Here is a 13,212-nt window from a genome sequence, read left to right on the forward strand (position 1 = left end):
ACATTAGCGACGTAAGTCAAGAGTCAAGAGTGTTTTATTCTCTCACGTCCCAGTTAGAACAATGAAATCCTTACTTGCAGCAGCACAACAGAATATGTAAACATAGTACTCTGTAAACAATGTTATAAACGAGAAAACAAAACTCCATACAGACAGCACCCATATTCAGGATCAATTCCGGGTCTCTGGCAATTTTAGGCCAAAACTTTATGGCCAATGTACTGCCCCATAGTCTTGAATTGAATTAAAACATACAATAGCTGTAAAGGGGGACATAGCGTCACTTAGAGATTTAAGACTGAAAATGGATAGTTTCTTTTTTTTTTAGTAACCAAAGTAATCAACGTATAATTTTTGGTGTGTTGGAAAATAAAATATGGTGGCACAGCTGGTGGACTTGCTGCCTCACACGCCAGAGATCTGTGCTCGATCCTGTTCTCGGGCACTGTCTGTGTTGAATTTGCACACTCTCCCTGCAAGCATGTGGGTTTCCACCCACATCCCAAACACGCATTGGCTTTGTAGGTTAACTTGTCTCTGTAAAATTGCCCCTAATGTGCAGGGAGTGGGTGAGGAAAGTGGGATAACAGAACTTGTGTGAATGCGTAGACGAAAATGTTGGAGAAACTCAGCAGGTGAGTCAGCTTCTATGGAGCGAATGAAATAAGCAACGTTTCGTGTCGAGACCCTTCTTCAGACTGATGTGAGGGTGCAGAGGTGGGGGGGGGGGGGGGAATAAATAAGGAAGAGGCAGAGACAGTGGGCTGAGGGAGATCTGGGAAGCTGAGGAGAAAGCAGGGACTACTTGAAATTGGAGGTCAATGTTCATACCGCTGGGGTGTAAACTACCCAAGCAAAATATGAGGTGCTGTTCCTCCAATTTTTGGTGGGCCTCACTCTGGCCATGGAGGAGGCCCAGTACAGAAAGGTCAGACTTGGAATGGGAGGGGGAGTTGAAGTGCTGAGCCACCGGGAGATCAGGTTGGTTGTTGCGAACTGAGTGGAGGTGTTGTGTGAAGCGATCGCCAAGCCTGCGCATGATCTCACCGAGGTTGATCATACGCTGAATAATCCAACCAGATTTTTGTTTGGAAGTGGAAAGAGATAATAGAAATTGTTTTAATTGCAACTTGGAAAAAGAGTTGAGATACTGTATTATAATTTTGCTGCATGTCATTGTGGGATATATCATGTCTTGATTGGTGAATATGTTTAGTTTGCGACTTTATTTGAAGCAGAAATAAGATGTGAATGCTTCATTGACCATAATTCCGACTGGTAACTACGCACTTCGTCCGAGCACATTATCGCACACGTCATGCAAGCCGTCTTAAATGACCACCTAAACTGTCATTTGGCAACCTAAAAAGCTGCCGAGATTGCCCCGCTGGCAACAGGGGGAAAAGTTAAGTGAGAGCCCTGGTACTACTATTGTCCTTTTTGCTTCTATCTTTCTTGTACTTTTCTATGTGCATGGGATGCTGGTGTGTGATTATCACTGTACCTGCATATCATCATACGTGTGCCTTTCACAATAAACTACATGACTTGAAAGCATCTCATTTTCATAGTACCATGTGATATTTTTAGCCATGAGAAATCAGCTTAATGTTAATGTGGAATGTAAGGGAATTTTTATTCGTACTAATGTGAGGCTGAGCTCAAGCAGCCTTGTTTAAATGCTAACTGATGTGGGAGAGCAAGAGCAATGTAAACAAGCATGAAATTAAAAAATTAAACTCATGCACAACCTTCCAAAATTGAATAGCAAGAAGAGTAATAATCATCTCTAGATTAAAAGTGGGGTTTCTAGAGGTTTAGGAGAAACTTTCATCTTCGATATCTCCAGGATCACAATGATGTTCTCTGGGAGCAGATGACCTACATCAATTACATTTTCAGAATTGTTTTAATTCACGTGGAGTCATCAACGTTTTAAGATGACTAATGCTACCGTGTTCTTTTTAATATTAATAATGGAACAGAATATAGCCCGAGGTCACATTTCAAATGCATGGGATCTGTTTTACACAAGAGTAAAGAAACTCTTGATGCCTTCATAAACACATCCAAAGATTAATATAGTGAACAATTAGAGAAGGGCAAAAAAAGCAGATTCGGGTCTGATTGTCAAGCAAAACGAGGAAATTATCTAACCAGCATTCACCCCAATTTAAAATGTGACTTATTATTTAATTGTTGTAATTAATTCTGAGAAAGTGATCTTAAGTTTTATGTCTTATTAAATCATCTGCATTGTGAGGCCATCAACATTTCCCAGCTTCATTTGTTGGCCCAGACAATGAGGTGATGAACAAGGACAAGTGATGAGAAGTGACTGTCTGATCGATTAATGACAAGCTGAAAGAAGGTGTAAATTTTATGTTGAAATCTCAGTAATGATCACAGCTGGGAATTGGAATGTTTGGAAAAGAATCTCAATTTAAAAGTACAATTTTTAATTAGACAAATGATTTATTAAACAAGCTCTCTCCTGGATTTATATGATTCAGGAATTAAATCTTTGGGATGTTATTACTATTCATCTGCACAGGGGCATTAGTTGAGCCCAATCTATCAGCAGAAATGCAGAGGCCAAATGAAATAGCAAATTCAGCACTGTTCATGGATCTATCATAGTACCAAGCTGGTCTAAACGGATCAGTAAAACAACCTGCAGTGAATTTCTTCATGAGACTTATGAATTACAAGACTAAAGTTCATGTAATTGTGGTCATTATATTTCATCCACCAAAGTGCCAACTCTTCAAGGGCAAGATACAGCAGTTTCTGAAATGGGTCCATTGTTAGGATTTTGAGTTTGTGACGCAAGAGTCTGGGTCTGGCTGATAGTTCTGAATCTGAGAAGGGTCTCGACCTGAAATGTCAGCTCTCCATGTTCTCCAGGGATGCTGCATGAGTTACTCCAGCACTTCGTGTCCAACTTGCTAATGTTGTTGTGTGAGGCTCACAATTGAGGATCTTAATCTTCATGGGATTTTCACAAATAGTATTAGGATGTCCCTTAGCTCCATTAAAAGGTAACAAGGCAATTTCTATACTCCTCCCCCTAAATAAATTGTTTAGAGCATCACCTATCTGGTTATCCTCTTGCTTTAACTAAAGATAATAAAGATATTCTCACTGTTCATGCAAAACATGTACAAACAAAAGATAAAGTGTTGACATACCTGCCAGAATGAGATGTGGCTATCAGCATTAGAATATGTGGCTAGATATCGTCCATCAGGAGCAAAGGATACTGCAGTTATTGGCCCACTATGGCCATGAATGGTCTGTCAGGGAGAAAATAGATTTTAAAAAGTGCTGAGATATGTGACTTTGACACTCTAAAACATGTTCATACAGGAAACAAGTATATAAAAATATATTGAAAATGCTATATAAATGTGTACAAATTAGTCTTACTTTAAAGAATGAGATTTAATTGTGTTTCAGCTTAATTTCCAGATAATCTAAATATTAAATAATAACTCATTCCATAGCAATTCAAACATATTGGAAACGGAAACAGATGTAATATGTTTATTTCATCTATTACAATCGGATCAAGGTCTCAGCTCCATTTTCTTGTCTGGTCCCCTTAGGGTACTGTCCCCTTAGGGTACGATTCAGCTCTATCGTGGATATTGAACTTTGTCTATGGAATTGATGCACTACATTGCTGAGAACTATATTCTGTAAACAGTTTCTTCTCCGTTGCTCTATCTTTTGTACTTGAATTTGAGTAGATTGTTTTAGTGTGTGGTATATCTGATCTGTTTGGATAGGATGCAAAGCAAAGCTTTTCACTGTGCCTCAGTACACATGGCAATAATAAACCTAAACTTATCTCTAACAAGGGAAAATCTATTTGATGGCATTAGTATTCCCAAATCCCCAATAGCATCTTTAGGGATCAGCAATGAACAGGATTCATTAGGCCAACTTTCCTGCTGGCACACCAATATCTTTCCATCAAAGAGGCACAAAGTAGAAGCATAATGGAATACTCTTCGTTTGCTTGTTCACGTTAACTGCAATGACATTGTCAAAGCTCAACATCATACAGGACCAAAGCAGTCTGCATGATTTACATTCCATCCACCCCTTAAACATTCATACCTTTCACATTGTAGATGCAGTGCATTCCACTTGATAAAAGCACAGCAGTATATTTCCAAGTCAGGATGCTGTGTGACTTTTGAGTGGAAATGGCAAAAATAGAAACTGACGTAGTGCTATTTAAATTAGTAGTTGAAAAATAGACTAATCTCGTGCACCAGCAGGTTTTTGGCTTTGCTCTTAACTGTCATGTGATAATTGTCTCAGGACACAAAAATAAAAGGACTTCTATCATCGATCATTATTTTGTGACAATTTACAAACAGTATGATTGTAGAGAGGCAAAATTAGCAACGATGTTTTCCAGGGTCCCAACGTGTTATCAATGCCCCCAGAACCCGCAAAACTGCAGTCATCCTCAATCCAAAAAGACGATTTCTTGATGATCAATGGAGACCCGGGAGACTACAGATGATGGAATTTAGAGAACAAAAAAACAAACTGCCGGGTCGAGTAGCATTTTTGTGGGAGGGGGGGTGAAAGGAATCGCTGATGGTTTGGGTTGAGACTCTGCTTAAGGACTGAGAGTGGAGAAAGTATAGCTGGAATAAATATTCCAATTTCACTTCTTGTGTTCCCCTCTCTGTCTCTTTCTGATCCACCTCCGATCCTCCCAGTTTTGTCTATTTTGTCTCCCTCCCCCTTCTTGGTTCCATCCACCTCTCACCCACGCACTGTATCCACCATATTCCATCCACAATCTGGTTCCATCTCCTCATCATTTCTTCCTTAATTGTTCCCATTATCTCCTTTCTTATTTATCAGATTCCATCACCTGTAGTTTTGTATCTCGTTGATCACCTTCCAGCTTCTGTCCACACCTTCACCCGCCTCTCTCCTCACCAGGCTCCTCCACCTCTATTTCCCTTTTATCTGCTTCCACCTATCACCCACCTGCCTCTTTCCCAAACCTACCACTCTCCCTCTTTCGCCTGACCCCCTCTCCCCATCATTCTTCACTCATTGGTCCACCTATCATTCCTGTCTCACCCCTCCCCTTCTCCTCTTTATGGTGACTTATCTTCCCTCTTCACTCTCAGTCCTGATGTAGGATCGCGACCTAAACCACCGACTATTCTGCCCCCTCGCACCCCTCCCCCGCCACAGATGCTGCTCGACCTGCTGAGTTCCTCCAGCAGCTTCTTTGTTGCTCCTGATAATCGATGTCTATTTTGTATGGTCACGTAGGCATGGTATCGGAAGATTGCCCAGTTTTTTTTATTTTCCAGGCAGGAGTCAGCTGCTTCAAGAAATTTGGAAAGAAAATAATCAGCAGCCGTACAAATATTTCAGCAATTTAAAAAAGGATTCAGTTAAGCTAAAGAGAAAAAGTGCTTATTTCCTCCAAAGAAAATATTTTATTGGGGGGAGGAGAGACTCGTAGTTAATTTTTGTGCCCACTATCACATTAAAAAGCTGATTATGTTTTGATGCTGAGCAAATGCTTTGAGCATCAAGTGACCTTGAGCAGCAATGAAATACATTCATCACCAAAACTGCAGACTGTCTGTCAATATCTGTCTCTCATTTGTTAAGAGTTCCCCTGCTGAGATTCCCTCACAGTATCCCATTTTCGCTTCCTGCATTCATGACAGTTTGGAAGACGGAACAACCTTTTTTTTTTGTGAAGCAGACATACTGGTGAAAAATTTAAGTCGACAGATGTACCTGTCAAGTGCAGTGAAATCTGTCAACAATTCCTACCCATGGATCCCACTAGTAGTAGTCTTTTATCAAATCAGGTCTGAAGTACCACCAATCTTGCATCATTGGTTTTTCATCACCCTTTAGATGTCAATAAATTCAGTGGAAAGGAACATTTTGAGGCTTCTTTTAAAAAATACTTATTTCTGTTATTTTCAAGGAATTTCATTTGGCATCAAATATTTAACAATTTGGCACTAGACATTGAGTTTGGTTGAGCGGTAAATGCTGAATACTCAGTATCATGTAATCTTATAGTATCATATTACATGTAGAATTTGGCAGCATAAAAGGCCACAAAACAAAACATTTAGTTCCAACTATAATGCCGGTTTAATTTTGGGTTATCTATGGTTTTTTAATATAAATAAAAATGACCTGTTATTGAGACATTTAACTGTACAGCATCGAAACAGACAACTAAGACCAACTGACTAATGGGCACCTTTCCATATTAATCCCATCTCCTTGCACTTTGTCCTTCGCATCCTCCGATGCATGGGCTATTCAAGTGCACATTTAGACAAGTCTAAAATGCTGCACGAAACCCAGCTTTAATAATTTTCTGAGGCAGAGCATTCCAACTACTTAGTGAAGTTGATCCTTCTCAGATCCTCTCCAAATCTCTTCCCTCTAACCCTAAATAGTACAGTACAGGAACAGACCCTTCAGCTCACAATGTTATCTGCTTCCACGTAATTCATATTCCTCAATTCCATAGAAACATAGAAAATAGGTGCATGAGGAGGCCATTCGGCCCTTTGAGCAAGCACCGCCATTCATTGTGATCATGGCTGATCATCTACAATCAGTAACTCGTGCCTGCCTTCTCCCCATACCCCTTGATTCCGCTAGCCTCAAGAGTTCTGTCAATCTCTCTTTTAAATGTATCCAGTGAATTGGCCTCCACTGCCTTCTGTGGCAGAGAATTCCACAAATTCACAACTCTCTGGGTGAAAAAGTTTTTTCTCATCTCAGTTTTAAATGGCCTCCCCTTTATTCTTAGACTGTGGCCCCTGGTTTTGGACTCCCCCAACATTGGGAACATTTTCCTGCATCTAACTTGTCCAGTCCTTTCATAATTTTATAAATTGTGGATACATAATTCCCTAGGTATCCAAAATCTCTTAAATGCCACTAACGCATCTGCCTCAACCACCGTCCCTGGCAGCAGTTCCATGTTCTTGGGCGTTCCAGAGAAAACAATGCATGTCTGCCCAACCTCTCCAGTAGCTAATGCCCCCTATTCCAGGCAATATTATGCTAAACCCCCTCTGCACCCTTTCCAGAACCTCCACATCCTTCCTGTAATGAGGCGACCAGAAGTGCACACAATACTCCAAGTTCAGCCTAACCAAAATCCTATAAAGCTGCATCATGAATTCCTGACTCTAATACTCAATGACCCAACCAACATGCACACAATATGCCTTCTTTACCAATATCTGCTTGTGTTGTCACTTTCATCCTAAAATCCCTCTGCACATCAATGCCACTAAGGGTCTTGACATTAACTGTATAATTTCTCCTTACATTCGACCTCCCAAAGTGCAAACCCTCATACTTACTTGGATCTACCATTTCTCCACCAATTCCTGCAGCTAACCTATATCCTGCTGTACATTTTGATACCACCTGCAACCCCAGCAATATTGGTGTCATCTGCAAATCAGTTTAAATGGACATCATGAAATAAGCATTGCGGGTTGAAAGTCCTATCCCTGTAATGTACTGTTTCACCTGCTCCATATCCCTCCATTCTCTGCCTGGGTATGAACTTCTTAAATGTTGCTATTGTTTTGCGTATCAAAATGTCTCGTAAATGTTGCTAATGCATTTGGTTCAATCCTGCCCGGCAGTGCATTCCAGGCACCTACTACGCTCTGTGTAAAACAAACGTCTCTCTCAAACCTCTTCTGCACCCTCTCCAAAGCCTCCATGTCCTTTCTGTAATGCGGTGACCCGAACTGCACACAATATTCCAAATGTGGCATCAGCAGAAATTTATAATAGCTGCAACCTAACTTGTCAACTTTTATATTCAATCCATTGACTAATAAAGGCAAGTATGCCTCACGTGTACCTTACACCCCATTATGTTGCCACTTTCAGGGAGCTTTGAACTTGCACCACAGGATTTCTCTGTATATCAATACTTGTCAGAGTCCCGACCTTTATGTATACTTTCTTCTTACATTTGACCTCCTAAAGTGCAACAGCTCACACCTGTCTGGATTACACTCTTACTGCCATATCTCTGATTTATACATAAATCAAAAGCAGCAGAATGATCCCCAGGTAACACCACTGGTCACAGATCTCCGATTAGAATAACACTACTCCACCATTTCCTTCTATCTTCTATTGCCAAGCCAATTTTGAATCCAATCGACCAGGTCTTTGTGGATAGTATGTGCTTTAGTCTTTTAGATCAGCCTGCCATGAGGGGCCTTAGTGGATGGTTTTATAATGTCCATGTAGTCAACATCCACTGCCCTCATCAATCAACTTCGTCAACTCCTCAAGTTTGTAAGACATGGCCTCACCCAAGTTTAAGACATGATCTCATAATTTTGCACACCTCACTCATGACCCCCCCCCCCCTCCTGCCCCCTTAACCTCCAGTGAGAACAGACCTAGCTTCTCAAGTCTCGCTTCATAACTGAACTGTTCTACTCCAGGCAACATTTGATGAATCTCCTCTGCAAACTCACCACCGCACCACAACCATACCCTCAATGGCATGACCAGACTACATGCGGAGCGCCAGCTACATTAGGTCATAAGTGATAGGAGCAGAATTATGCCATTCGGCCCATCAAGTCTACTCCACCATTCGATCATGGCTGATCTATCTCTCCCTCCTAACCCCATTCTCCTGCCTTTTCCCCATAACCTCCAACACCCATACTAATCAAGAAATCATTCTGACCTAGATTTTATAAAGTTGAAGCATAAATTCCCTATTTCTATATTTGATGCCCTGATAAGTAAAGGCCAGTATACCGTATGCCTCCCTAACCCATCTGTCTGTGTTACCATGTTACCAAGGTTTCTCTGTTCTGCAATATTCCCCAAGACCTTACCATGCATGGTGTATGGCCTAGCTTCATTAATGATCCCAAAATACATCACCTCATATTTGTCTGGATTAAAATCCAACAGCCATTTATCATCCCATTTCACAGGCACATCGATATCACTCTGCAGACTTGTGACTACTTTCCACACAATCAACCCCACCAATCTTTGTGTCATCTGCGAACCTTCTGACCATGCCTCTCACATCCACATCCAAGTTATTCATGTATATTACAAATATCAAGTGTCCCAACGCTGATCCTTGTGGGACGCCACTAGGTAAGGGAATCAAATAACAAAAATAATCTTCCATTGTCCAGCCCATTTTGGATCCGGTTTGCCAACTTTCCATGGATCTCAAGGACACTAACTGTTTACCATGTGGAACCATGTGAAAGGCTTGAATCAATCTCCCATGTTCCCATCTCTTCTCATCTTCCTGTGCTATTGCTTCTTAAAAGTTGCAATGTTTTCTGTCTCAACATCGACCTATGTCAAAACATTCGATGTGTCATTAATCTTATGATCATATGTTTTTGACTTCAATCACCAGCAATGGATTTCAATGTAAAAATCAAGGCTCATGGCAAACCAATTTAGCTGCTCTATGAAGTGCAGCTTCTGATTTACTATTCCAATGATATACTTAATTTTGCTTTGCAGTAATATCATTGTCCTCCAGTTAAGAAGCAGGTATAAAGCCAACACACAGGTTACCAAAATGATGGACAGTGAAATATCTAATTTATTTACCACAAGCGATCTTGACTGACCTCCCCCATCCCCCTTCTTAGACTGTCGCTAGCAAAAACATTCAAACATACATTCAGCCAAGTGAAACAGTATAATACCCGCACATTACACGGGCCTGCTTTCTGCATGAATTTGGTGGTATTTGTTGAACAGCTGTACTCGCCAACATAGGTAAATACTCTCAGGGCATATAACTGTGAATTTACTACCCCTACCATTTGATGGCTTAACAAGTAGCGATGTAATGGAGATAAAACATTTGTGATAGTGTACATACATTGCATCAGTCACTGGTATAAATAAACGGAGTCACATTGTTTCTCAATGTATTGTACACTTTGCTTAAATGCACAACAGTCAACCCTTTCAACTCTATATGATTTAGGCCTAGCCGATTATATCTGGCAGGACATGCCTACAAAGCTACGCCGTGACTACAAAATAATGACAAGGCATAGTCGTAACATCTATGCTGAAACAATTTCCTCTTTAATGTAGTTTTAATTTCCACATTATTAATGCCTGTTAATTGCACTTGCATTAACTGGAGAATTGATCATATTTTATACGGGCAGTTTGTGGATGATTTGATCTACATTAGATATAGATTTGTAGTTGATCAAATATAATTTCTTAGACACTGGCAGTGGACCTTTCAACAGACTTTACATATTCAGTATTAATCTATTTATAGTGTTTATCAATGCAGACACTCAATAATGAGTAAATGTTAAGCCAATACATGTGTTAACCAAATGTACTGGGCAAAGCTTGCTATGGTCGTATCCTGAAAGAATATGTATCAAATAAAAATTAGCATTGAATGCTTAAATTAGAAGATATGCTTCTAGGTGTGCACTTTCAACCTGGTTCAGATCTACCATCAAAGAAGGACAACGAATAAAGGAAAAACATCTGAAGATGACACAATATATTTTCTTTAAGCTACTGTGTAGTTTCCAATAGTTATGCAAAAGGAACAATTTGAATTTCAAAATAACATCATTTATACAGAACTGGAATTGCAATTAGAGTTTTTTAAATAAAACATTAAATAAGATACACAAACTCTTAATCGCTGTAAAAAAAAAAATCGAGGATGGTTATTGGAGTGAACAATGACAATCTTCAAACTATGGAGTACAGCAAATGAATGAAAAAGGTCTGAGCCCCAGATTATCTCACCTCCTTCAAGGCTTTATGCCTTTGTTTGGAGAAGATGCCTTTTCCTATGAATACTTCTATTATTATTTAAGGTACTATGACTGATTATTATGGTGCAATTCTTGCAAGAACATGACGTGGATTTTTATTTTCACATTGCATTTGCCTTTTTACAAAGATCTCTTGACACCATTTGCACCATTGTGAAGAAATGTATAAACCAGCATAATTTCAGGTACAAATTTTGAACTATTTTACAAGTACAATGTGTGTGGAGTGGGGAAAACAAGAAACTGTACATTAAATCCAAATAAATTAGTCAATTCAAAACAGGAATGATGACGGAGATTATCTTTTGTTTCCTTATTTCATGAAATACCAGTGAAAGCACCACATAGCATGTAAGAATTATCCAACATGATTAGACATTTGTAAGCCTCATTGATCCACAGTTCCACTTTATTTCAGGAGAAGCCTCCATTCCTGCCAATTATTTCAACATTTAGCTTTCGCTGGGATGAACTGGATTGTGACTAAATTTATTTCTTGTTAGCCTGAATGACCTGAGGAATTTGCAGCATACAGTGCCCTCCATAATGTTTGGGACAAAGACCCATCATTTATTAATTTGCCTCTGTACTCCACAATTTGAGAAATGTAATTTAAAAAATTCACACGTGGTTTAAGTGCACATTGTCAGATTTTATTAAAGGGTATTTTTAAACATTTTGGTTTCACCATATAGAAATTACAGCTGTGTTTATATATAGTCCCCCCATTTTAGGGCACCATAATGCTTGGGACACATGGCTTCACATGCGTTTGTAATTGCTCAGGTGTGTTTAATTGTGTCCTTAATGTGGGGATAAGAGAGCTCTCAGCACCAAGTCTTTCCTCCAGTCTTTCCATCACATTTGGAAACTTTTATTGCTGTTTATCAACATGAGGACCAAAGTTGTGCCAATGAAAGTCAAAGAAGCCATTATGAGACTGAGAAACAAGAATAAAACTGTTAGAGACATCAGCTAAACCTTAGGCTTTCCAAAATCAACTGTTTGGAACATCATTAAGAAGAAAGAGAGCACTGGTGAGCTTACTAATCGCAAAGGGACTTTTATATGTTGAAGAGAAAACTGAAGGGGATTAGCCCCCAAAACAAGCATAAACTAAAGATGGCTGCAATACAGGTCTGGCAGAGCATCACCAGAGAAGACACCCAGCAACTGGTGATGTCCATGAATCACAGACTTCAAGCAATCATTTCATGCAAAGGATATGCAACAAAATACTAAACATGACTACTTTCATTTACATGACATTGCTGTGTCCCAAACATTATGGTGACCTGAAATTGGGGGACTATGTATAAACACAGCTGTAATTTTTACATGGTGAAACCAAAATGTATAAAAATGGCCTTTATTAAAATCTGACAATGTGCACTTTAACCACATGTGATTTTTTTCTATTACAAATCTCAAATTGTGGAGTACAGAGGCAAATAAATAATTGATGGGTCTTCGTCCCAAACATTGTGGAGGGTGCTGTATCTCATGTATATGATGACGAAGCATGTGTTAGCAAAGGCAGTGAGGAGAAAATAAATTATATTAATTGACAGTGTACTTCACGGAGGCTTCAATGCCAATGTGAAAACAGACTAAAATATACAGCACTTAACATTTCAGTCATAAATCAAAACCTTACGTGCATGAATAGCTGGAAATCCTATGCAACGCTAATATCCCTCAAATAAAGTTTCTCTGATTGAGATGGCGCACAAATCCAATCAAAGATAAGATCATGAGGGTGCAAAGAAATAGGAGGAATAGGTAAGAGTAGGCCCCATAGCTCTTCCAGGCTGCTCTGCATTTTGAAGGCTGATCTTCTGCCTTCAGTACTGCTTTTTTGGGTTATTGCACAGGCTGTTTGGAGATCAAAATCTTAAAAATCTATCAATTTCATCCTTTAATGCATTCAACAACTGAATAACCACATCTTCTGAAATGTGGGTGAAGATTGGGTAGAGAAAGAGTAAATGATGCAGTTATCTATGGAAGCACCCTGAATGATTGAGACTCTGAAAGTGAAATTTCAGGGAACATTCATTAAAAAATGTGGACTTTGAAGTCTGATGATTTTATTATAACACTGCAAAGGATCATTATTAGTTATCTCCAATCCCACGTTACACAGCAAAAAAAACTACTTGCCTATTCGGACCATGTGGGGCGGGAAATTTAGAAATCAATGATTTAGATAGGTACACTACAGAAACAGGCCCTTCCAACTAATCTTATACATGCCATCATTGATGCCCATCCATACCCATTAAGCACTTTCTTTGTTGCTTATCTGCTTTGGTCAGATTGCATGCCTTCAATG

The 13,212-nt window shown here is 39.5% G+C and overlaps 1 protein-coding gene across 4 annotated transcripts in view; it reads right to left on the reverse strand.

Annotated features, from left to right (window-relative positions):
- Positions 1-13,212, reverse strand: part of wdr7 (WD repeat domain 7) — a 561,078-nt gene that overhangs the window by 5,804 nt on the left and 542,062 nt on the right. For all 4 annotated transcript variants that reach the window (XM_033033128.1, XM_033033119.1, XM_033033110.1 and 1 more), the window contains one exon: positions 3,192-3,296. In XM_033033128.1, coding sequence (XP_032889019.1) covers positions 3,192-3,296 — 105 coding nt within the window. The remainder of the gene's footprint in view (positions 1-3,191; positions 3,297-13,212) is intronic.

Source organism: Amblyraja radiata, chromosome 1 (genome assembly GCF_010909765.2).
Source record: "Amblyraja radiata isolate CabotCenter1 chromosome 1, sAmbRad1.1.pri, whole genome shotgun sequence".
NCBI classification, from domain to species: Eukaryota; Metazoa; Chordata; class Chondrichthyes; order Rajiformes; family Rajidae; genus Amblyraja; species Amblyraja radiata.